General features: G+C 41.5%; 1 protein-coding gene across 2 annotated transcripts in view; it reads right to left on the bottom strand.

Annotated features, from left to right (window-relative positions):
* LHFPL6 (LHFPL tetraspan subfamily member 6) overlaps positions 1-27766 on the bottom strand; it is a 234278-nt gene that overhangs the window by 172502 nt on the left and 34010 nt on the right. Inside the window, exon 3 of one of the 2 annotated variants that reach the window (XM_086329272.1) lies at positions 10460-12407. The exons of the other annotated variant lie outside the window; for it this stretch is intronic. Coding sequence (XP_086185398.1) covers positions 12286-12407 — 122 coding nt within the window. The 3' untranslated portion in view covers positions 10460-12285. Of the gene's footprint in view, positions 1-10459; positions 12408-27766 lie in introns of those variants that run through there. 2 annotated transcript variants of the gene reach the window in all.

Here is a 27766-nt window from a genome sequence, read left to right as displayed (position 1 = left end):
GAACAATTTCCAGGCAGACACAGAAGGAATATTTATCAAGTCATTGAAAGATACAAAAAAATGTAACAGGAATAGAAAATCGATGATAAGACAAAATCAGTTCCAAAAAAGGATTGAAACTAACATAATCAGAATATCATCTGAATAAGTATAAAGACCTGAATGAAGCCAGCAACATTAGAATGTAGGATGAGAGAAATACAAGCTCAGGAACTTTTGCAGAGAAGAAAAACAACCAAACCTGCCTTGATCCATGCCAGTTTGGACAATGTACACACTCACCTTTAGTCTTTATTTAATCCTCTATATAATCTTATACTTTATGGGCTTCCCTTGTGGCTCAGTGGTGAAGAGTCCACCTGCCAATGCAGGAGACACAGGTTTGATCCCTGATCTGGGAAGATCCCACATGCCACGGAGCATCTAAGCTCGTGCACCACAACTACGGAACCTGTGCTCTAGACCCCAGGAGTGGCAACTTCTGAGCCCACGTGCTGCAACTACTGAAGGCCACGTGCCCTAGAGTCCATGCTCTGCAACAAGAGAAGTCGCAACGAGAAGCCCGCAAACCGCAACTAGAGAAAAGCCAGCAGAGCAATGAAGACCCAGAGCAGCCAATAAATAAATAAATCTTACATTTTGAGCTTCCCTGGTAGCCAGCTGGTAAAGAATCCGCCTGCAATGTAGCAGATCCTGGTTTGATTCCTGGGTCAGGAAGATCCAGTGGAGAAGGGATAGGCTACCCACGCCAGTATTCTTGGGCTTCCCTGGTGGCTCAGCTCATAAAGAATCCTCTTGCAATGCAGGAGACCCGGATTCGATCCCTGGGTTGGAAAGATCCCCTGGAGAAGTGAAAGACTATCCACTCCAGTATTCTGGCCTGGAGAATTCCATGGACTGAAGAGTCCATGGGGTCACAAAGAGTCTAACATGACTGAGTGACTTTCACTTCACTATATTTTAGAACTGATATGTGTAAAGTGCCCATTTTACAGAAAGTATGCAGTTTCTTGTTACTATTGTTGTCATTATTATTATGATGGGTTTAGGTTTCTAGAAACTCAAAACCAGCCAACCAGGTGACATATTACAATGGAGTTAATTAACACAGGCTTAAGCTGCATTAATAGACATGAAGATCCAGATAACTGGCCGGAGAACTTGGCAATAGCCCTGGATTCTACAGAATATTCTGGAGTGATGTAAAAAACTGTAAAAAGCCCAAGAGAGAAATCCTAGGTATGGAATTTACTTTCCTAGTATTTTCTATCACAGCAGATCCACTCTCTAAGTGCGTCTATCCATACAGGGCCCATTTATTTTACAAAAGATGAAAAAGTAAGTACAAGTTCCAGAATTAAAGCTGGTATTAAAATCCATGAGAGAAAAGGAACAGAGAGAAGCTTAATGGAGCAGAGGTTTAAGAATAAAGAAAAATAAATACAGGGGGTGAACTTCAAAGGAGAGTTAGCACTATCTTAACATGGAAAAGAAAGGATTGTTTGAATAATCATATTAGAAAGGACAGGGGAAGATGGCACATCTACAAATAAAGGATAATAAAAAAGCAAGTATTTCAGGGCGGCTGAAATACAAACAGGCCATCCTTGACCGATGTAAAGAATGTACTAATGGTATGAAATATGAAACAGATACTTAAAGGGAAGAAAGTCAAAGGATATAGGAATACCTCTGTAGCCTCAATAATTAAATATTAAACAAATATCCCCTTAGTACACACATGAAGGAAAATCCAGTGTATACTGATTTTGTATAGACTGGATTTCCATTCAAATAACTAGGGTGTGATGAGCAGTTGTTAAAAGAAAGATGCAATTCACAGGCAGGGCTTGGAAAAAAATTAAGGGGGTGAGGGAGATTCTAAGTGGTCCCATAAAAACCACATTTATTAAGACACCTTTCAAAAACCATTACAATTTCCTATCACAGAATTTGCGGGAACTGAACACATCTAGAGCTGGAACCATTGCCTGACTCAGTAGTTCACTTAAAAAAAAAAGAACAAGACCTTGATTTAACCCTCTGGAATATTTTGCAGTTATCCGTGGTTTTCATTTTTTTATTTACTTTTAATTGGAGGATAATTGCTTTACAACATTGTGTTGGTTTCTGCCATTCATCAACATGAATCAGCCATAGGTATATACATGTCCCCTTCTTTTTGAACCTCCCTCCCACCTCCCACTCCATCCCACCCCTCTAGGTTGTCACAGAACACTGGTTTGAACTCCCTGTGTCATCCAGCAAGCTGCCACACATTGGCTATCTATTTTACACACGGTAATATAGATGTTTCAAAGCCACCCTCTCAATTCGTCCACCCTCTCCTTCCCTCACTGTGCCCACAAGTCCATTCTCCATTAGTGAAGTCGCTCAGTCATGTCTGACTCTTTGCAACCCCATGGACTATAGCCTACCAGACTTCTCCATCCATGGGATTTTCCAGACAAGGGTACTGGAGTGGGTTGCCACTGCCTTCTCCAAGGGATCTTCCTGACCCAGGATCAAACCCAGGTTTCCTGCATTGCAAGTAGACGCTTTACCCTCTGAGCCACCAGGGAAGCCCACTGCTGTCTCCACTGTGTCTCCCTTGCTGCCCTGCAAATAGGTTGTCATCAGTACCATCTTTCTAGATTCCATATATATACATATATGCATTAAAATACAACATCTAAATCATCCAGAATCTCCTTCCATCTGAGATGACCCTACAAAAGTAAAGTCACCATTATAGCTTTGGTTGAGAGTAAGGAAAAGGATCCAAGGTCCACACTATGAGTTAAGCCAGAACTCAGACAGAAGCATTACTTGGCTTACTTCCCATCCTGGGGCTCGGAGGCCAGTCGGCTCTACACTCATTGACATTCTCCAGTTCTGTGCTGATTTGTCCCAGGAAACCCAGCTGAACCTGCTTCTCACCTGCTTCTCAGTAGGGGATACGTGCTGCTCTCCTCTCCCTCTCTGAATGAAAAGAACTAGGCCTCTGAATACTGTGCAAGCGGACTTAGAAAAGGAATTGGTGGTTGTTGTTTAGTCGACCAGTCACGTCTGACTCTCTGCAACCCCATGGACTGTAGCCCACCAGGCTCCCCTGCCCATGGGATTCCCAGGCAAGAATCCTGGAGTGGGTGGCCATTTCCTTCTCCAGGGGATCTTCCTGACCCCGGGATCAACCCCGCATCTCCTGTGTTGCAGGCAGATTCTTTACCACTGATCCACCAGGGAAGACCCAGAAAGGGAAATTTAAGGACTTCTAATCAGCCCCTCGGTCACCTCCTAGTTTCCTTAATAGGAGCACGGAGACCCCAGAGAGGAACAGTAGTGACAAGCCAGCAGCATCTTGAAGCGCCTGAGTGCCAGCCTCAGGGCAGCCCTCTTTCCCAGCAGCCAGCCACTAACACAGACAAGTGTCCCCGTGACTGTTCATTCACCACAGCGTCACCTTTACAAACAAAAGTGGGATTTTCCCATCCCTCTCTCTCTGATATTAAAAATTATTTCCATTTTAGGAGAAAGTGGCAGGCAAGATAAAACACAGCAAGAAAGAGAATTTATGAGCTGCTTCCCGTACATCTGGGCTACAATTCTTGCACTTGTCACCCCTGTTGACAAGCTTAAAATAAAACCATGAGGTTTATTTTTAGGTCTCTAGATATTCTTCCAGGAATTTCCTTTAAATGCATTTCTGTCCTCTGGCAAGAAGAATTAACACAGAATGAGTAATACAGGTATTTATTGTGTTGTTTAGACTCTTTGGAAGAAAAAAGTGTATATGACTAGATTTTCCAAATAATGACTCTCTTGTTAAGAGAGAAGGATGCCTAAGGTAGTGCCAGTTAGCTTCTATTGAAGACAGCTGGAGGCCAAGGTCACTATTTCCCAGTACCTGATTAGCAGAGATGCCACTGCCAAGGAATAATATATACTATTCATGCTAATTTCCCTATTTTTATGTAAACATATTTAATGATACAAACCTTGGGTGCTTTGTTTTTTATTCAATAGACTTTCATGAATCCCTGCTATACTCAAAGTCACAGACAAGAAGGATGGAGAGGACTAATGGGTGGATACCTTAGTATCTTCATACTAAGGTGATGGGCTCTGTCCCGGAAACGTATGAACACATTCTCATCTAAAGTCTGAGGACGGTGAAAACAAATAAATCTTCTTGAGTTGGTCTAACTTGATGTTCTTATCTCCAAAGCACAGAGGGGGAAATCTAAGATTTAGGAAAGTTAATTTGCCCAGCAAGAAAGAGGTGGAATTGAAATTCAATCTATTCTACTGTAATTTTTGCTTTTCTCCAATTTACTGAGCTATTGGTTGGGAAACAAAGGGAAAAAAAATGCAATCCTGTGCTCAAAGTACTTATGGTCCAGAGGGAGAAAATACAGAGATACAATAAGCAGGCACCATGCAATGTGAATGAAAACAAAGTGATTTTTTTTTTTTAAGTTTTGCACGAAGAGCCAAGACAGGGAAAGTGTTATAAACAAGAGAAGCATACACTGAGGCTTCTCCAAGGATTAACTTATCCAAATTAGCATGATCCCTGAGTGCTTCCTAGGTGCTTAACATAAAGCAGGATGCATAGCAGGTGCTCAGTAAATAACTGTTGAATTACTGAATGAGTTAGTAGGGTTTCCTTAGGTGAACATCAAGTGGGGAGAGCTGGGAGCTGGAAGAGGGTGAAGAGGAGAGTCGGAGTGCCGTGGAGCATCGTACCTGCCTGTGTTTAAGAACCTGAACTGAATCCCCCTGGGGATGACAGGACATCTCCCACTGGGATGTGTACAACGTGGGTACTCAAGATCAGTATTCTCACATCCCATACATTCAAAGGGCACCATCCACTTAATAATTTATAGGAATAGCGCCCCCCACCAGAACTGGGCATATGGAAGGAGGTAAATGACACTGCAGACCTGTGACTGAATCTGGAGAAGGACCACATAGACAACAGCCTAAAAATCACAGCCAGAGTCCAAACTTCCAACCATATGACATCAAAGAGGTTCCTCAAAGGACCTTCCCTATCAAAGCCACGTGTGTGCTTAGTCACCTAGTTATGCCTGAGTCTTTGTGACCCCATGGACTGTACCCCACCAGGCTCCTCTGTCCATAGTATTCTCCAGGCAAGAATACTGGAGTGGGTTGTCCTTTCCTCCAGGGGATCTTCCTGACCCAGGGATTGAACCCACGTCCCCTGAGTCTCCTGCACTGCCGGTGGATTTTTTACCCGCTGATCCATCAGGGAAGCCACAGTGCCAATTATAGAATGAAGAAGAGACTCCATCTGAAACCACTGTTTCTTGCTCACTAAAGACAGGAAGATATTCAGTTAAATTACAAACGGTAACAAGGGCGGCATTCATGTGGTATCTACAGTATTACACACAATATACACCTAATGCCTCAGCGTTTTTTCTAATGGAACATATTATCTTTATTACTTTTCACTATCGGTCTTATTCAGACAAACTGTTTACGATTAATTTGAAAAATAATAAAATTCATAAACTTGTATAAGTCACACAGAAACATCCCGAAATTTATGTCCTTTTATCATCAGATTGATTTCACACAGTAACTATTTGCAAGTTACCTCACGCCAGGATCATGTATTACAACTAATGGACAGATTGCAGCTTTTTTCCCAATGGTCTGTATGAGGAAAGGTTACTGGTCTAACTTAAAAACATGTATTAAAAGCAATCTAGACATGTCACCACCTTGTCTATGTCACCATCCCCTCGTGACACACTATTAGGAAACATCCCTTGTTTTCTGGATACATTGTCTCCAGTTTATAATAGAAAAAGAAGCTGTACTGGTAGAAACAGCTTTTATGCCAATGTGAATTAATCAACCTCATTGTCTCTGTGTTGACAGCCATGCTTAGATTTTGTTCCCCTTTGGACACATCAAACTTTTAAAAACAAAGAAAAAATTAAAGCCACCTGAAGCTCCAATACTTTGGCCACGTGATGGGAAGAGCCAACTCACTGGAAAAGGCCCTGATGCCGGGAAAAACTGATGGCAAAAGGAGAAGGGGGCGGCAGAGGAGCAGGTGGTTGGATGGCATCACCGACTCAATGGACATGAGTTTGAGCCAACTCTGGGAGATGGTGAAGGACAGGGAAGCCTGGCGTGCTGCAGTCCCTGGGGTCTCAAAGAGTCAGACACGACTTAGTGACTAAACAACAACAAACAAAATGGAAAAAGTTGGTTGAAATGTACAAAATGGACTCTGAGGCTCTAGTAAGATTCCAGACAACTCAAGTGAAAACCATGTTGTGGGGTTGGAGCAGACATGTAAATTTAGAAATAAAACTGTACCCCATAGAAGTACCAAATTTAAATTAGGGATTTATGAACCCAGAGTGTTAAGCAACCAAAGCTAGCGAGACCTCTTGTAGATCTGCAGCAAGCACCATGACGCTCCATCAGCTGCCAAACAATAGATATGGGTGGTCTAGAGGCTTTGAAAACCTCCTAACAGAAGCTCAACCGTCCCATGAAAAGCACAGGAAATCCAACTAAAGAGCAAACAACTCGAGCTGAACAAATACTTTACAGAACACAATTTCATAATTCAACCCTTCTGCCATGATACACTCAGGAAAGGAGAGTTAGGGACAAAGGTTCCATGACATAAGCAAAGACTGTGAGAATACATTCAATGGTTCTTTACCAATCGCTGTCAAAAGGCAACTATGGAAACAGATGTGGCTTTTATATTTTCCAGTATAGTCATGTGCCTCTGCTTTTTGATCTTTTATTATTGATTTATGTTTCTAAAAGCCCACACATCAGCTCTATACAAAATATAACTCCATGGAGGAGCATGAAACATAGAAACTCTGGAAAACGTTGCCTGAAGCCTCCTCCATTCATCCCTCTGCCCTGGATGGCTGCAACGCAGAGTAATGCCACCTCCTGCCTGATAACCTGGCTTCCCCGCAGGGTTTGCCCTCCCCAAACCACTTAATTTTTGTTCTGATGTCAGTTTGCTCTCTTAAAAAACAACACTAATCCTACTGTCCTGTTCAGAAACAGGACTACCAAAGGAAGTGTGAAATCACACCTTCCACCATACAACCCCAACTGTATGAGTTTACTAACTTTACTAACACCAACAACAGTTTTTCAATCTATTTTTGTTGTAGCGTCACCATTTTTGGCTAATAAAATCTTACACACAATCCAAATGATACAAAGCAGATAAAATGGGTTCTTATTAGAACATAAGTATTTCATATATTCATGCATTTCAAATTTCTATCATTTCCTTTTTTATGAAGACATAAACTAATGCATTTTAATTGTACTATGTCTATAGCTCATGGGAGCAAATGGGAAGAACTCCTCCAGACCTGGAACATAAAGTAAATGTGGTTCCCTTCTATGAGCTGCAAAGTGTGAATCAACGCAAGATGGATGAGATACATAGTCCTCTGTAATAGAGACATTTGTTTACAGACCAGCAAAATACAAACAACTGTAACCCTGTAACACTGTAATTCCAAACTATGTTTCAAAAAAACACTAGTTTCACAAAATGTTAATACGTTGCAAAGAAAGAGATGCATGGTCAAATAACACTGGAAACAGTAACCTCTTATCTCCCACCAGCCTGCAGGTGGTGGTACTTTCTCATTATAGCCCTGAAGAAACTGGTTATTATTTGCCCCGTAGCTTTCCACTCTTGCTGTCTTCAAATCCTTCCCTACACCTTTTTTAGAAAAACACTCATGTGATTTATAATAAAGACATATATGATCTTCTTTCACAATTCCTAGCTCACAGCTCCCCAAACCGTTGGAATGTCCTGAGCAGTAAGAGACACGAGGGCATCTTCTGTTATATTTGGTCTTTTGTCCTCAGTCCCTGAAATCACTTTAGAGCCATAAAGGTGAAACTGTTTTATTATTCATAACAAGACCCTGACTTTATGTTAATGAGATGACTTGTGGGAAGCACCTAAGGATGGGGCTGGTTGCCGGGGAAACCCAACCTTGAATAGAGGGATGGAACAGTCAGCCCCACCCCTGATTTTCAGGGAGGGGAGAAGGACTGGAGGTTGAATCAACCACCAACATCCAGTGATTTAACCAGTCACCCTGCGTAAGAAGCCTCTAGGAAAGACCAAAAGGAGGGGGTTTGAAGAGCTTCCAGTCTGGGAAACCAAAATGCTTCCATGTGCCATGGTGCTGACACCAAATTCCACTAGGACAGAACCTCCTTTGTTCAGGACTTCACTCTATGTCTCTCTTCATCTGGCTGATTCATATTCTTTAATATCCTTTGTTTAAAAAAAAAAAAAACAAAAAACTGGTAACCTAGTAAGTAAGCAGGTTTTTTGAGTTCTGTGGGCCATTCTAGTAAATTAGTCAAATCCAAGAGTGGAGGCTAGGGGTCACAGGAACATCTGACTTATGGCCAGTAGGTCAGAAGCACAGGTAACAACCTGGGCTTGTGATTTACATCTGAAGTTGAGGGCAATCTTGGGGGACTGAGCCCTTAACCTGTGGAATCTGATGCTATCTCCGGACAGATAGTGTCAGAATCCAGTTGAATTCCAGGATACCCAACCAGTATTGGAGAGTCACTTCTTGATGTGTGGGAAGCCTCCCTCATGTTGGAACTGGTACTGAATCGATAACCCATTCATATGAGATTTCTGAAAAGTAGCTTGGAAAATACTGCTATAACCAATTTGATACTAACCAGTTTCATCTCATGCTATGAACGTTTGTAAAACACAAAATTAAATCAAAGAAACAAGAGAATCACCGTTCTAGGGATTTAGGCTACTCGGAGACTAGTAATTTGAACATTCACATTTGATTCTAGAAGGCACTTAAAAGAAGCAGGTGGTCTAGTTCCTTCTTAATCATATCTGGACATATGGATGTTATTGGTTAGGGCACAATTTTAAGCTGCTGAAACAAAGAGCACCCCTTCAATACAGAAGTTTAAACAAGACAAAGGCTTATTTCCGGCTTTGAGGAATACCCTATGGGGTATGAAACAAAGAGCACCCCTTCAATACAGAAGTTTAAACAAGACAAAGGCTTATTTCCGCCTTTGAGGAATACCCTATGGGGGCGGGGTGAATTCCCTCTTGAGCAGCTCCACCACCAGCACATGGATATCTGAACAGCAGGAAAGGACACCCACTCCTTTCAGGGCCCTGGGGTACCCCACACCACTTCCATCTGCATCCCACTGACCAGAATTTGGTTACCTGCCCTACTAGCCACAAAGGAAGCTGATGTGAATCCCCTAGTCGGGGTGCTGATGGAAAACTATCAACTTCTGCCACCATGGAGCCAGTGGCAAAGATATAATATAAACTAATAAAAATAAGGGCATCCTCTCTTATCATTCAAGTCCATGGCAAGAATGGAGATACTTTGGTGTACATCAGTCCTTCCTTATCAGAAGTTTCACTTCCTGCTGTTTCAGTTGCCTGCAGTCAACCAGTCAGAAAATACTCAATGTAACATTACAGAAATAAACAATTCATATATTTTAAATTTCATGCTGTTCCCAGTAGTGTGATGAAATCTCATGCCCTCCAGTTCCATCCCACCCAGGGCATGAAGCATCACTTTGTCCAGCTCATCCCACACGCTAGGCATTAATAGCTGTCTTGGTTATCAGATTGCCTGTCCTGTAGAACAGTGCTTGTGTTCAAGTAACCTGTATAGTACTAAATAATGGCCCCAAAGCACAAAAATAGTGCTGTTGGCAGTTTGAACATTCTCTTACTGTGCCTAATTCATAAATTAAACTTCATCATAGGTGTGCATATATGGGACAAAACACAGTATACATAGGGTTCAATAATATTCATGGTCTCAAGGCATCCACTGGGGGTCTTGGAACACATCCCCCATGGATAAGGGGCACCACCATGCTTTCAAAAATACCAGGCTTAAAAAAAAAAAAAAAGAGAGAATACCAGTCTATTTACCTTATTTCTATAGCAGATCAGAAGACTTCTACACTTCCAAGTCTGAAAGAGGATAATAACGCCACAGATACTTACCTACTTCTTTGTGGCCACAAGCAACACCCCTCATTCTTCAAACTCCCAGCTGTTAAATTTCCAATGAAGAATCCATGTTTGAACATCAGTAGTGACAGTCACAATAGCTTCAGGGAGGCACATCAGACAGTACCTGTAATCGACTCTTGTCCTCCATATAAAATACATATGTACCCTTGTTTTGATTCTAGTTAAGAACATTCAGAAAAATCAAAACCAGGCTCTGCTTTGCTTTGAATAAATTCTATGCCAAAAAAAATTACATTTACAGCATCAAAGAAATCATGTTTTTCAGTAATGACAAGTAAAAGACAAGAGATAAGGTTTTTAACATAAAACTAATCTTGAGGTAGTTGGCGGTAATCAGAACTACCTATAAAAATTTCCATTTTTTATTCTTTTCAGGAGCATATAATACAAATGGGACTTGATCCTATTTCAATAGTAAACATTTAAAAAATATTCTTTAGGTCCAGGAAATTGAAGCTGTCTTATTAACCCTTCTGTTCCCAGCCAAGAATAGGTTAAATGAAATCTCAGAACCAGTCTGCACAGTGCCTAGCGCATGTGGGTTTCCAAAGATGACAGTAATGCGCATTGCATTTATGGCTGTGTGGTTCACGCACACAGTAATAGCAGAGGAAACAACTGGATTTCTTCAACAGAATTCTATATGTCAATTTTGTGTGTGTGCTCAGTCGTGTCCAACTGTGAGTGACCCCCTGGACTGCAGCCCGCCAGGCTTTTCTGTCCATGGGATTCTCCAGGCAAGAATAATCCAGTGGGTTGCCATTTCCTACTCCAGAGGATCTTCCTGACCCAGGAATCGAACTCACGTCTCTTGTGTCTCCTGCACTGGCAGGTGGATTCTTTTACCACCACATTACCTGGGAAGTCCAATGTCAATTTTAAATATTCCTTATTTCAAAGTGGGGCTTCCCTGGTAGCTCAGTCAGTAAAGAATCTGCCTGCAGTGCAAGAGACCTGGTCTTGATCCTGGGTTGAGAAAATCCTCTGGAGAAGGAAACGACAACCCACTCCAGTATCCTTGCCTGGAAAATCCCATGGACAGTCCATGGGGTCTCAAAGAGTCGGGCACAACTGAGCAACTAACACTTTTCACTACTACAAAGTAGCTCTACAAGTGTCAATATGTAAAGATCTCAAAAAGATATTGTAAATGAAAAACTCAGAGGCCAAAATATTGTCGTTAATAATGACAACATAAATTGCATGTTGTCATTTGTTGAGAGGAGATGAAAGGAAAGCAGGTATTCATACATGTTTGTACATGTATTACATACTTTTCAAATGATATCCAAGAAAGTATTAACAATGGATGTCCGCTGGAGGAGACCTAAGTAGGTGTGGGAAAATGTAACAAGAGATGCTTTTACTACATATGGTTTCATACCTTTATAACTGTAGGCGGTATCCATGCATCACTCATTCAAATAAAATTAATAATTACATATTTTACAATTGAAAAAAGAGAGTGCAACCTTCACTCTCTTACCATTTAAAATACTACCTCTATTATTTTCCTAGGGCTGTCATAAAGTACTGCAAACTGGGTGCTGTAAAACCACAAATATTTGCCTCTCACTTCTGAAGCCTAGAAATCCAAAATCAAGGTGTCAGCAGGGCCATGCTCTCTGCCAAGCCTCGGGGGGAGGATTTTCCCTTGCCTCACACAGCTACAGTGACCCCAGGAATTCCTTGATTTGTGGCAGCATAACTGTAATCTCTGTCTCCATGCCACATGATGTTTTCTGGGTTTATCGCCGTCCGAATTTCCCTCTTCTTACAGGACATCAGTCATATCGGATTAGGGTCCACCTTGGTCCAGTACAACCTCATCTTAACTTGATTATGGCTTCCCTGGTTGTTCAGACAGTAAAGAATCGCCTGCCAATGCAGGAGACCTGGGTTCGATCCCTGAAGCGGGAAGATCCCCTGGAGAAGGAAATGGAAGCCTACTCCAGTATTCTTGCCTGGAAATTCAGAGGGATGGAGGAGCCTGGTGGACTAGACAGAGTCTATGGGGTCCCAAAGAGTCAGACATGACTGAACGACTGAACAACACTAACTTGATTACATCTGTAAAGACACTATTTTTCCAAACAAGATCACGCTCACAGGTACCTGGGGTTCAGATTTCAACACGTGTTTCTGGAGGACACAATTCAGCTCCTAACACTAGGTCATTCACTACATTTTGTAGGCTTCATTTCTCTGTTGCTTCTTTCTGGTGGGAATTCAATACAGTAGAGTGCCTGGATGATCCTGAGCATCACTTGTCTTCCTTTTAAAGATTTGGTTGGCACTGTAAAAATGAAAATGCATCCCTTTGTGACAGAAATCAAAATAAAAGTTCAAAAGAACAGAAGAGCAGATGTATTTTACCTATGTTAATAGGGAAACAGGGCTTTCCTGTGGTTCAGACGGTATAGAATCTACTTGCAATGCAGGAGAGCCAGGTTTGATCCCTGGGTCGGGAAGATCCCCTGGAGAAGGGAACGGCTACCCATTCCAGTATTCTTGCCTGAAGAATCCCACGGACAGAGGAGCTTGACCGGCTATAGTCCACGGGGATCACAAAGAGTCAGACACAACTGAGCGACTAACACACGATAGGGAAACAAGGTCATTATACACCACTAAAGGGGAATTTCAGGCACTTGATGAGGTTGCTCTGTGAATTCAGAGGTAGTGAACACACGCTGTTTTTCTAGTAGTTTTTAGCTGGTTGAAACTGACTCTCATAGACATATGTGCTGCTAAATTTTATAGCTAAATTGAAGCAATAAGAAATTTAAGCTTGGTTAGAAACAAAAATGTGTTAAGGAAAAAAATATGCCTTTCTTCTGCTGTGATTTTTACCTTTTCCTTTGAGAGTCATAATCATTTGTTTTTAGGTATTACAGGTAATAAACAATTATGCTCAGGTCATAAGAAAGAAGGGGTAAGGGGTTAAGAAGAGATCATCAGCATTCTAAATAAATGACTCAAGGAAATCAAGATGAGAATAAACTAACCCAACCATTCACAAAGCATTCATTAATATTAACTGATTACCTACTTCAGCCTTCTACTTGACAATCCATAGGAAAGGAAAAAATGAGACATGGTCATCTCACCATTCTCTTTGCTGCTTTTATATATTGCCTTTTCCATGCTCACCTTAACAAGAGATCTACTTATTAGGTAACAGATCTACCTACTTAGGTCACAGACCTAAGTTTGCAAGCAGCAAGTAGTAAACTTGCCTTATCAAAAAAAAAAAAGCAATCTCTAAAATATTAAAATGCACTGCAAAGTATCATTATCTTTGAATTATACAACCAAGTGATTGCTTACAAGGGCAAGGAAACCAAGAATGAAGAGGGACAGGAGGGAGGCAGTGGCTTTCGTGGACAGTCTTGTCTGTGGCAGCCATGGGCTTGCACCACTCGGAGGGGAGCAGGGTCAGCAGAGTGGAGGCCAGTCACTGCATCTTTGGTCCCTCAGCATGGATGCTGAGGCCACGCCTCCCCAAGGTTGTCCCAGCCAATGACTGAGCAGGGTGAGCATAACACTGAGTCTAGCCATTCTTGCCCAATTACGGACTCTTACTGTCCTCAGAGATTCCCTCAGAAGTGCACTGAAGTCTGATGCTCTTTTCACCTAACCCTCTTCCTGCCTCTCTCATTTCACAGGTGTCAGCTCTCCAGCCCAGTTCGGTCACCCTGTCCATGTTGCCCTCTTATTACTCACTAGTGAAACCCCCAGCTCCGATCTCCTGTATGTCTGACCCGTTGAATGCAGTTAAAATTCCACTTAAACTGGTATCATAATGAATCAGTCACTAGCAAATCCAGTTCAGATTTATCTTGTGTCTACTTGAGACTTCATGGGCGGGTGATGGGTGGTTTCTTTGGAGGCAGTCACTCTTCCTCAAACCATGAAGCATGATTCTTTATTTTCCAACTCCGGAGCTTTCGCCATCCTCTCCGCGTCTCTATTCTAATGCATCCGCTCTCCAGAAGCAGCTCCGACATTGCCCTGAGGTCATTACAAGGCTGTGCAGCACGTCCCCTCCGACAGGCTTGTACCTCCGCACCTGTCATTTTGATTAACTGGATTCCTACTGACAGGAGCCCTTGAAGCCTTGCGGGAATTTTTCAAGCTCATTCACTGTTCTCTATAGGCAGTGTCTTCCCACCTCTCACTCCATCCCTCCTCCTGCAAGGTACACGAATGCACTGCTGTCTCAAAATAAGGGACAGGTGAGGTCACTGGCAGCTCTATATTCACAGTCCTAAACATACACACTAAACAATTCCACGTGGCTTCAGCTAAGACAGGTAAAATGCTAGATATAGGCTGTGAAACACAAGCTTATGAACCAAGGAAATCACAGTTACAAGGCAAAACAGAAAGCTAAGACTAACACAGTGAAAGTCCACCTTCTAAGTGTGCAGGTTCCAGTCTTTCAGTTTATTTGGAGGCAAATACACTTTCCATTTATTCCGTGCCAGAGAAGGAGCCTCTACAACTTCCACGTGAAGAGATTTCACTGCTATAAAACTGCATTCAAATGTTACAATGGGTGTAATCACCTAAACGCAGTTATTAACTTACAGCTTGGGTTTTTTTATCTCAAGTCTGAATCACAACTCCTTTTGATTTTCTCCACGTCTCATTATCCATCTTTATAATTTTTAATCAATTCGTTGGGTTTCTCCCACATGTCGTAAAGACAAGGAAAGAAATACAAATAAGCAAAACCCTCAATAACTCAGAACCCAAACAAGACACAGTTACCAAGAAAACAGGTCTGGGCCCATTCTACTAGACCATTATTACAGGACATGATTGAGTCAGAACATGAAGTGAAGTCGCTCATTCGTGTCCAACTCTTTGTGACCCATGAACTGTAGCCCCTCAGGTTCCTCCATCCGTGGGATTTTCCAGGCAAGAATACTGGAGTGGATTGCCACTTCCTTCCCCAGGGGATCTCCCAGACCCAAAATCACTTAAAAAAGTAACAAGAGTCAAGGTTGAGTTACCATGCTGAGCAGCAGCCTAGAACAGTACAGAAAGGAGGAAATCAATGTGGGTTCCATTTCTAACTCTTTATTTCTTGAACTGTGATTTTACTTCTTGGATGCCATGCCATTTTCCCAATTTTTAGAATAATTTGTAGACTAAGCTGATGGTCAATGTTAGTGTCCCCAGTGGTGGCACCATTCTTCAGATTTGATGCAGATTTGAGGGTCACTTCTCATGATTCTGGACTACCATGTTTAACCTGGATTCAGTGGAGACATAGCTTTGGGTAAACTCAGGATAGACAGGAACATACAAGTTGACACCTGTCGAAAGCAGTCAGAAACATGGCAGAAGGTGGGCGGTTCTACAGGACAAGTGATATATAGCCTTTCCAGGAAGCCAGTGTCATGAGAAAAGGGGCATACCTTGAGTAAGGAGACCTTAGAGACATCAGATGTAAGACACAGTCCTGACTGGCTCTTGGCGAGGACAAATCAGTTGTAAATCATACTTTGGAAACAATTCTGAAGTTTGTATATGAGCTGGTATCGAATTACATTAAGGAATTACTATCCATTTTGTTATACATAATAATTTTAATCTGGCTACATAAAAAATATTATTCTTTGAGCTATCCACTGAAGAAATTAGATGTAGAAAGTAAGGATATTTGTAATTTACATTAAAATCTCTCTACATAAAATGTGATTTATTCATCTACCATAGGGTGATACATCCACCCCTGGGAGAGGCAAACATTTTCTGTGAAAAGCAAGACAGTAAATATTTCAGGCTTCATGGACTATTGTGACTCTGTTGCATTTACTCAATTTTACTGTCCTAGCACAAAAACAGCCACATGTGTGCTAAGTTAGTTCAGTCGCGTCTGACTTTTTGCGACCCAGTGGACTATATAGCCTGCCAGGCTCCTCTGTCCAATGCATAAATGATTGTGCATGGCTATGTTTCAGTAAACCTTTATTTACAAAAACAAGGGGTCTATGGGTCATCATTTGCTGACCTCTGATCTACTCCATTTAAAAATGGATGCTGGGCTCATTGCAAACAGATGGTTGGCTATAGTATAAAACACAGCCCAACATACGGTTCCTGTTCATTTTGAGATCCATGATAACCGGCAAGTTGTTTTCCCACTCAGCTAGTCTTTTCCCCAGCATATGACTCAGAAACTTCATTTGAAAACAAAACAAAAGCAATTAGCCAATAAAGTGAAATAACAATGTCAGAAGAAAATTTAACTCTCAGAAGACTCTTACGTCCCAAATGCACCAGGAACCTCTGGCTTTGGAACTGATTAGCGTGGGACCAGCTTTTAAAAATAAGTGGGAAAGTCTTTGGGCCTTTCACCACTGGGACCCAGTTTACTCTTTTAGGTCTTCAGGACACTGGTGCAACTCAGCAAATCAATGTTTTCATACACAAAGGCTACACGTGCCCAGTGGTCTGAAAGAGTAAACACAGGTTCCCAACGGGTCTGGGACAACTACTGTCGGTGGATAAACCACTGGGAAAACTGGACTCAATTATCCTGAACACTGCATAGATGAGGTCAGCACCTCTTACAAAGCGGTTATAGCTTCCACTGGAATAGAGGTGTCTGTCTGTCTGGATGCTCATAAATGAACGATACTTCCAGAATGATCCCCACAAACTCAGACTGCCATCAAGATGACTCTAGACATACAGAAGTCAAGATCAAATATTTAGAGGGTTAATTAAGTTGCACCATTGGTTAAGAGTTTACCTATAATGGAATGCTTTAGTCTATTCAGTTTTGTGCTCTGCCATTAAAACTGCATGTCATAAACTTTTATATATATATAGCATGTCATGAAATTTATAGCATGTCATGAAACTTGAATAGACCTAGTACCTAAAAGAGTTTCATAGAGATGAGTAAAAATGGAGAGAAAATTCATGTTATATAGATTCTTTATTAATAAAAAGAAATCTAAATCATGATTTAAATTTTGAGGGGAAAAAATCCACAGAGTTAAGATAAGATAGCCTATAAATTCTTTGGAAATGAGAAGTGAGGTCGGGGTGGAGGAGTGAAACCCTTGCCAAGTTTCAAGGTCATAAAAGGAGTTGAAATAAAATACAAAGCTATATATAGAACCATATTTTTCATAGTAATATACTTTATGGTTCAAACTGGTCAGTTAAGTAGCACGCTTGTGAAAAACACATTAGAGTCTTCAAATTAATTCTATGTATTATTTGGAAATTCTTCATTAAAATTAACTAGAAATGTCGTAAGAAAAAAATTAATATTGTTAAGCCTTATTAGAAAGTTGTTTGTAGAAACATGTTACTTACTTTAAAATTTCTGCTTTTAAGTATTATATCCACCCAGGACATAATACATACATTACCAGAAATACTGTTGTATTTCTACAGTAATTTGCACCCTGACACTTATGTAAACTTATGTCAAAAGGAGGGGAGATTTATCTCTGCCCTAACCCAACACACAGGATTTTTTGATGGGAAATAAGGTCCTTAGGGATATATGTAATCTACATAATACAATAAGTTTTCAACACATTGTTTGAGTTTGGGGGGTTAGCAATTAATATCATAATTATGAAAACAGTTGCATCCTTCTTGAAAACTAAGTTGAAAAACCTATTTTAATAGAAAATAATAAAATTACCCTCCTTTCAAAGAATTTGAAATTGTCAAACCCCTGTATAGCTGGTTGGGGATTACTTGCTTCTTGACCTGTACCAGCTAGTCAGAAATGACACTTCTCTGCTGGATGCTGCCAAACCGGGAATAAATCTTTGGACAAAAGGTTCAGCCAGTTTTGAAATCATAAATTTTTTATGAATCAAAGAACATACTGAACTTTTCCAAGCCCTTTTTTGTCAATGCTTATTCCTTCTTTTGTTTTCTAACATTGTTGAGAATGAAGTGTCATTCTGATATAAATTACTAATTTCATTTGTCAGAATCAATAGGTTAAGTGAAGTCAAAATGCCCAAATAGGGAACAGTATTCGATTTTCTACCTTTGATGCAAACTTAGCCCACTTTTGTTTTGGGAAAAAAACAAGTCTACATATACCCACTCTCACCCCACTCAGGGCTCCATAGGTGGCTCAGTGGTAAAGAACCCACCTGCCAATGCAGGAGAAGTAGGTTTCATTCCTGGGTCAGGAAGATCCCTTGGAGGAGGAAATGGCAACCCACTCCAGTATTCTTGCCTGGGAAAAGGACAGAGGAGCCTGGCGGGCTACAGTCCATGGGGTCACAAAGAGTAGGACACAACTGAAGTGATTTAACATGCACAGGCATACGAAATAATGCTCACTGATCTATAAGAAAATACAACTTGAAATTGCATTTGGTCAATTGATTTTTCAACCAAAGTGCAAAGGCAATTTGATGGGGAAAAGATTTACAACAAATGATATTAGAGTAATTATATGTCCATATGAAAAACAAACACAGACTTCCCTGACAATCTCGTGGTTAAGACTCTGCTTCCAATGCAGGGGGCATGAGTTTGATCCACGGTTGGAGAACTAAAATCCCACATGCACGAGGCGTGGCCAAAAAAAAAAAAATCCTTTAATTTCCACAATAGACCAAATTCATTGTTGTTGTTTTTCAGTGGTTAAGTCATGTCCAACTCTCTGTGACCCCATGGACTATAGCTTGCCAGGTTACTCTGTCTATGAGATTTCTCAGGCAAGAATACTAGAGTGGGTTGCCATTTCCTCCTTTGGGGTATCTTCCCTACCCAGGGATTGAACCTGTGTCTCTTGCATTGGCAGGCAGACGCTTTACCACTGAGCCACAAGGGAAGCCCTATAGACCAAAGTACAAAATCTAAAACACTTGAACTTCTAGAAGAAAACATAGAAATGATCTTTGTGACTTTATGTTGGGCAAATATTCCTTATTAATAGATACAAAGTGCAAGCCACAATGAGATACCACCATATCAGAGAATAGGCTAGAGTTAGAAATACAGATCACACCAAATGTCGGCAAGGATGCAGAGCGAACTGGAATGCTCATATACTGCTGGCGAAAAGTGAAAGTCTCTCAGTCGTGTCTGACTCTTTGCGACCCCGTGGACTACTTAGGAAAACAGTTCAGCTTGTCAAGTTAAGCACACATACTCCACACAACCCTGCAATCTGATTCCTAGTCATTTACTCAAGAGAAATGGAAACTCAATGTTGACACAAAACTTTTAGGCAAATGCTTAGGGTAGCTATATTTACAATCACTAAAAACTGAAAAGGGGAAAAAAAAAAAGCATACTGTTGTTTTTCAGTCACTAAGTCATGTCTGACTCTTTGTGATCCCATGGACTGCAGCACACCAGGCTTCCCTGTCCTTCACTGTCTCCCAGAGTTTGCTCAAACTCATGTCCATTGAGTTAGCAATGCCATCCAACCATCTCATCCTCTGTTGTGCCCTTCTCCTCTTGCCCTTAATCTTTCCCAGCATCAGGGTCTTTCCCAAATGAGTCAGCTCTTTGCATCAGGAGACCAAAGTATTGTAGCTTCAGCTTTAGCATTCCTTTCAGAGAATTTTCAGGGTTGATTTCCTAGAGGGTTGATTGGTTTGATCTCCTTGCTGTCCAAGGGACTCTCATGAGTCTTCTCCAGCACCACAATTAAAAAGCATCAATTCATGGGCTCTCAGTCTTCTTAACTCTCACATCCATACATGACTATTGAAAAAACCACAGCTTTGACCAGACAGACCTTTGTTGTCAAAGTGATGTCTCTGCTGTTTAATATGCTGTCTAGGTTTGTTACAGTTTTGCTTCCAGGGGAAGCGTTAAAAGATTTCATGGCTGCAGTCACTGTCCACAGTGATTTTGGAGCCCAGGAAAATATAATCTGTCACTGTTTCCACTTTTTCCCCAGTATTTGCCATGAAGTCATGGGACCGGATACCATGATTTTAGTTTTTTGAATGTTGAGTTTTAAGCCAGCTTTTTCACTCCCCTCTTTTACTTTCATCAAGAGGCTCTTACATCCTGTAACTAGTATATATAATACCATGGTGTGATCCATCCCTTCAGTGGTATACTACTCAGCAAGAAAATTCACACAAGCAAGATGAATGTAACTGCAAGTAATAATACCTCAAGAAACTGAACACTACTTCTAGCATCTTTTTAATCCCTGCGGATCCCTCATTCCATTCACCAAAGTCAAGTTTCGACACATTAAAGAATGTGCTTGAGACACAGATAAAACATAAAACTTCTATATTTTAAAATTTTCAGTTACTGACATAATGATAGCCCTTTGCACCTAAAAGCTTCTACTTAGTAACTCAGAATATCTTGGCTAACTTCCTTAATTATATGTGAATATCCTAAATACAGTTGACCTGGTCTTTTTATTGGACAGCGTAATTATTCAAACATCAGAAAAAAATTCACAAGAACATAAAATTTTGAAAATCAGTACCCTCTGCACCACGTAGCATTCCCTTCATGAATCTGAAACAGTAATGTGATTCTCTCATTCACAAGGTTTTTTGATCAAAATAAGTTGTACACATGGGAATCTAACCCGTGTCACCAGGCCAGCTTAAACATGTACCCTTGAAGACTGTCCAGAGGCAGGGGCCAGCATTACTATAAGTAGAATCCATTAACTGAGAGGAACACACACAGCCACATTCAAAGGCTATGATTGTGACAGTAATTGGTAAACTGAATATTCTGCAAAAAGTCCCTTTGTTCTTAATGGCTTTGAAACCATCCTTGGGCTATTCCACCGTCACCAACTTGAACAACAGTGGTGCGCACTGGTGCATGGAAGGATCAAAAGCTGTGTTGAAAGGGCCTGCAATTAATAATAATTGCTCCCCGAGTGTCTATTTTACATAAAGATTCCACTTCATAAGGGATGCATTCAAGTCCACCAGATAGGCTTAATATTTTCCCTGTGGGTGGTCCTTTCTGGGAAAGTTATTCAAAGGCTCTGCATGGGGCTAGCAAAACATCATTAGTAAGAAGGATACAGAAGAATTATGAGACAAAGCACACCTCGTCAACTGGTGACATCTTACAGGGCAACCCATGCAGTTTGTGAGGCCTGTGAAATGAAGGATTCCCTGAGACAATGAGGATACAATCGCTTGTTTAGTCAAGTCTTATTATTTATGGGGGCTCTTTGGGGAGGTGGTGACTGAGAATGGGTTTGACACTTGCCAGCTTGGTTGTATGTATAACTATTATTTTCCTATGGGTAATTTTATTTTATTTTCCTATGGGTAATTTTAAACAAAAGAGGGAAAAAAATTAATGCTGTTGAATGGAGTTAAAGGCAGAAATGTAAAGCAGCAACAACCAAATAAAGGGAAACCAGAATCATTCCTGTGACTCCAACAAAGTGAGAAATTTAAATAGACACCAGCACTCTTATGCTCACATTAGAAAATCATTCATTTTAATCTTCATTGGGGCTTCCCCGATGGCTCAGCGGTAAAGAATACGCCTGCAACACAGGAGACTTGTATGAGACGCAAAATTCCCTGGGGAAGGAAATGGCAACACACTCCAGCATTCTTGCCTGGAAACTCCCATGGACAGAGGAGTCTGGCAGGCTACAGTCCATGGGGTCGTAAAGAGTCAGACACGACTTAGCAACTGGAACAACAACAATCTTCACTGGGAAGCAAATGAATACAATTAATGAAATATAATTTTTAAATTATTTCAATAATCACTAATAACCATGAATCATGGTAAAGCTGATTAAGATAACTGTCCCATTCTTCAACCCTCCTTGTAACTATACTCCTTGAAATGAAAACTCACAGTTTGATCCACTGAAGTTAGACTGATCTCATGACTTGCTTTGACCAAAAGATGCAGTGGAACTGATAGTGTGCTGGTACTGAGGCTATATCTCAAGAGGCCAGGATTGCCTTGGAATTCTGCCCTGCTGTCATGGGAACAAGACTGAGCTACCCTGCTGGATCATGAGAAACAGAGAGAGCAATCTCAGCTGAGACCACCCTCTACCAGTCACCAGCCAATCCCTCTGAAGCTGCAGACACATGTGTGAGAGCAGGTGAGATTATCCTAGGCCATCCCAAGCCCGATGAACCACCCTGCTGACACATAAATTCATAAGAATAATTAATATATGGTTGTTTTGCCATGAAATTCGAGGACCGTTTGTTACACAGTACAAGCTAACTGATATAATTGCCTACCTTTTCAAGTTGTTCCTTGGATTTCATTCTATACCATTCTCTTTTCCTGTCCTTGTGTTTTCAAAGTTACCAATATCACCACTACTAGTCCTATGACTCCTGATTACTCAGTCCACTTTGACCTCTGCCTCTCCTGTAATTTCCCACTAGTCCCTTAGTTTACTGCTGCTAAGTCGCCCCAGTTGTATCTGACTCTGTGCGACCCCATAGATGGCAGCCCACCAGGCTCCGCTGTCCCTGGGATTCTCCAGGCAAGAACACTGGAGTGGGTTGCCATTTCCTTCTCCAATTCATGAAAGTGAAAAGTGAAAGTGAAGGCGCTCAGTTGTGTCCGACTCTTAGTGACCCCATGGGCTGCAGCCTACCAGGCTCCTCTGTCCATGGGATTTTCCAGGCAAGAGTACTGGAGTGGGGTGCCATTGCCTTCTCCAGTCCCTTAGTCTAGCAACGTCAATACAGAAGTGAGTCTCATATCTATCTGCTAAAGGTAGAAACATTAGTCTTCTAAAAGCTCTCCTTTCCTCACTCTTGTTTCTTTAACACATTCTTTAGTCACTAAAGTAGAGACATTTTCTTACTAAATCAAAATCATTATCTTACAGGTGACTTCCCTGGTGGTCCAGTGGTTAAGAATCTGCCTTGTGATGCAGGAGATGTGGGTTTGATCCCTGGTCAGGTAATTAAGATCCCACATACCATGGAGTAACTAAGCCCTTGAGCCACGACTAGAGTCCGTGTGCTAGAACGAAAGATCCCACGTGATGTAAAGACGGTCCCGTGTGCCATAACTTAGACCCAACACAGCCAAATCGGTTAATTAACTATTTTAAAAATCATCATTTTACTAAAATGCATGTCTAGATATATCATTCCCCATCCCAGATGGCTGAATGGCCCTCAGTTACCTATAGAATGTTCCAAATTCTTCAGCATGGGATTCAAGATGCTCTGTCATTCGATTCAATCTTTCCTTTTACTCATTCCCTACAGCACCTCTCCATACTTCTTCAGTCACATCAAGCTAGAATGATCGCCCAAGCAGACTACGCTTTTCCATATCTCTATGCCTTTCACGTGTTATCTTCTTCCCCTCTTCTCTACCCATTGTGCTCCCAACCAATTGACTCAATGCCTGACAACTCTATGACCACTCTTCTGCAACAGGCATGCACCCGCTCCCATCCACTCACACCTCCTTATGAGTGTGTTGGGTAATCTATTCATTACCCTGAGCAACTCTCATGAGCCTCTATTACGGTAATTTTTTCATACAGGTGAATCTATACTTGGTTGAATGCTGGAAGGCTGTACATTCTTTGGCAGCATGGCATCCGTCACATGCCCAGCACAGTGCTTACTATGTTAAATGCAATATTCTACAGATCCTGGGGTACCAGAGGAGAGAGGAACTCTCCAGAGAGAACGTAATTTTGTGCCCAAGAATCAAATCCAGATGTGAGTAAAATAAACACCTTTGCTCCACATAAGACATGAAAAGTTACGTACAGCAGAAAGTCAGCTTTTGACTTTCCTTAAAAATTTTACATTTAAATATCACAATACAGCATTAGTTACTTCACCCCATTCAGGAAACTGACAACTATGATTATGTTAAATTCAACCAGAGTCAGGACCCAGAGGTGCTGTCACACCTGTCTGTTCTCACCCTTGCCTGTCTGGTATACTTAGCAGAATAAGATAAGTGAAGGACAATTTCTGAATACAGTAAAACTTTGAAAAACAAAGCTCTCTGTTATGCAAACTTTTTTTTTCCATTCTGCTATAAAGAGAGGGGAAAAAAAGTTGATATCAGAACTTAAGCCATGGCTATTTCTGGCATATATTATATTCAGAAGAGAGTTCTGTAATCACATGCACATTTTGCCTCTAAAAAGAAACACAGTGACCCTGAGAAAAGTTTCTCAATTCCTCTGAGTCCCCACTTCTTATGTAACATGAGTGGTTGAGACTAACTTCACACTTAACTTCAAGGATCTTATTAAATATCAGTTTTTGAAACTGATATTCACAATAATGAACGTGAGGAAATGCAAGGCGAGATACAAAATTGTTGTGCTAAATTATGCAGGATATACCTATTATACAAAGAGCAAAAGACACCAATATAATTTTGAAAGATTTTTAACAAAGGTGAAAAATAGAGTATTTTCATGACCTTCCATTAGTTAGAAATTTCAGTTAATAAGAACAATCTCTCCTACATAGATGATCTAATCAAGGTACCATTGTAAAGAAATATTAAAATACTGGTCTTACAGAGAGTGGAACAACCACAGGCTTTGTAGATGAGCTATGGTGGGTGAAGGGGGATTTCCCCAGTGGCTCTGTGGTAAAGAATCTGCCTGTAATGCAGGAGACACAGGAAACATCAGTTCGATCCCTGGGTCAGGAAGATCCCCTGGAGGAAGAAATGGCAACCCACTCCAGTATGCTTGGGAAATGCCATGGACAGAGAGCCTGGCAGGCTACAGTCCATGGGGTCACAAAGAGACTGGACTGAGCATACACACATGCATGTATGGGGCCTTAAACAAGTAACCTCTATGTCTAACTGAAAAGCAAAGATAGTTAATTCCTGCCTCACTGAAGATTGTAAAGATTGAACGAGATATTGTCCATGCAGTGCCTAGAATACAGGAGACACTAAGTGAATGTTAATTTCCCTTTCTCTACCATCCCCAAGAAAGTTTAAGACCACATTAAAATGCATGATTGGAAGTTACCTCTCAGCTATGTAACACTTTTTTTCCCCATCATTCAACATTCTTTTATGATGCTGAAATATTTTATTCTCAACAATAATACTTGCTTCAAAGTTCTGTTTATGAGATGATGGGATGATGACCCCATAAAAAGACCCACTAGAAATTTATTCATCAAAACAAGTCTGACACAAGTTTTGCTAAAGTTGCATGAATCTGAGCAAACTCCAGGAGACAGTGAAGGACAGGGAAGCCTGGTGTGCTGCAGTTCATGGGGTCAAAGAGTTGGACATGACTTTGCAATCAAACAACAACAAAGCTGGCATATGAAATAAAGTCAAGGTCTACCTAACCATAACTTCCTGGAGAAGGAAATGGCGACCCACTCCAGTATTCTTGCCTGAAGAATCCCATGGACAGAGGAGCCTGGCAGGCTATAGTCCATGGGGTCACAAGAGTCGGACATAACTTATTGACTAAACCACCACCACCAACCATAACTTTGGTTAGTAGAAATACCACTGAGAAGAGAAACCCCTGATCTAACCTTCACCCCAATACTAGGCAGGATATCCTATTTTAGGATGGGAAGAACCTGTTATTTTCTTAAATGATGTTTTCTGATCTCTAAATGCCACCCTTTTTGCATGTATGAAAGCAAAGTTGACCTTTTAAAAATCCTTAATGAAAATGAGGAACATTCTATAAAACATTCCATTCTATAAAGTCTCTATTAATTGAAGGCAGTTGTTCTTAGATCTTGGTCCACTCAAGGTTAAGTGGAAAAAAACAGACTAGGAAGAGCCAGAACCCAGAACTAGAGCTCCCCACTGGAGAGATGCTGCTCTGGGTGCCGAGACAAGGGCCAGCCTTCCCTGGTGGCTCAGGGAGTAAAGAATTTGCCTGCAACGTGGGAGATCCGGGTTTGATCCCTGGGTCAAGAAGATCCTCTGAAGAAGGGAATGGCTACCCACTCCAAGGAGAGTTCCAGGGACAGTGGCGCCTGGAGGGCTACAGTCCATGGTGTCGCAAAGAGTCAAGACACAACTGAGCAACACTTATACACTTTTATCAGACAAACACAGCATCTAAGGAGATGGTAACAGGCAGGTGCTGGAAGTCTCAGCAACACTTAGCAGCAAGGGAGAGATGAGGTTGAAGACCATGGGCCTCTCCTCCAGGAACAGGGGAGATGTCCCGCTAGGAAAGTGATATCTGACACGCACAGTGGAAGCCTGCTGGCCCCATCCCCCAGGCCGGGATTCAGGGACAGTGTCAGGTTTCTGGGAAGGGGAGTCTTGAAGGAGAGGAGGTCTTTATTCTAATGTGATTGGCCTAAATGAACAGGAAATAAGATGTGGATGCAGACAAGGTTCAAGAGGGGCACTTGGATCTCAAAAGCAATATCCAAACTAGGGCAGAAAGCCAGAACTGAACTAACTGAAGAAGACACTGCAGGTCTTCAGAGTTCCTTAAGCTCTAAGGAGCCTTCACCCCACCTCCTCCAGTGTCATTCCTTCCTAGAGAGCATAGTACATTCCACAGAAGAATTGTGAAAGACGAAAACAGTCACTGAAAGCGTTCCTGATCCAGGTAGTGGGAGATCAAGGAAAAAGAACTCCATCTCCACCTCCAGAAGCCCCAGTCCAGTGGAGGAGGCAGAACGTGACCGTTGTAATGCTGGAGATGGTCACTACATGCTGTAGAACACAGGCCAAGCCGGCTAACGGAGATCTGCTTCTGGCACGAAAACCTTCTCAAACAGACTGAAATATGTTTTGTTGAACTAAATCCTTGGGCCGGTACAGGAGCAGTCTCCTATCTTCTCTTCCTTAGAAAGGTTTCTTTGACTTTCTTATTTTTCAACATTTAAGAAAATCCTTCTCACTCTTTTACTGAATGTCTTCCAAATTCTCTCAGAGCATTGTGGAATCACACCACCGATGATTCTTGCCACCTCCAAGACCAACTGAGCTTCTAAGATGGTTTAGGAAGTCATCAGAACACCACACAGGAGAAAGGGCACTTGACAATCCATCAATAGGGCTGCTGTCCAAATCCACTAGGTTATTTCCTAGGCAGGAGTTTATGTGAGCTCAAAATTGACATCATTAATAATTAGAAGTTAGCAGACACCTCCTATCAACACCAAACTGCATACTTTGCCTCCCAAATGGTGGTTCGATGAATGAAATATATGTCATCATCACAGTTATTCCATGAGATAGTCTTTATTATCTTTACTCTGCTGCTGCTGCTGCTAAGTCACCTCAGTTGTATCTGACTCTGTGCGACTCCATAGACGGCAGCCCACCAGGCTTCCCCGTCCCTGGAATTCTCCAGGCAAGAGTACTGGAGTGGGGTTACTCTACAGATGAGCAAATTAAGATTCAGAAAGCAAATAAATATTTCTCAACGTACTTTACCTAGAAAGTAAAATCCTTGTTCAGTTCAGTTCAGTTCAGTGGCTCAGTCGTGTCCGACTCTTTGCAACCCCATGAATCGCAGCATGCCAGGCCTCCCTGTCCATCACCAACTCCCAGAGTTCACTCAGACTCACGTCCATCAAGTCAGTGATGCCATCCAGCCATCTTATCCTCTGTTGTCCCCTTCTCCTCCTGCCCCCAATCCCTCCCAGCAGAATCTTTTCCAATGAGTCAGCTCTTCACATGAGGTGGCCAAAGTACTGGAGTTTCAGCTTTAGC

Source organism: Bos grunniens, chromosome 12 (assembly GCF_055505025.1).
Source record: "Bos grunniens cultivar Pamir isolate PY7600 chromosome 12, Bosgru_T2T1.0, whole genome shotgun sequence".
NCBI classification, from domain to species: domain Eukaryota; kingdom Metazoa; phylum Chordata; class Mammalia; order Artiodactyla; family Bovidae; genus Bos; species Bos grunniens.
This window is presented reverse-complemented; position numbering and strand designations above follow the sequence as displayed.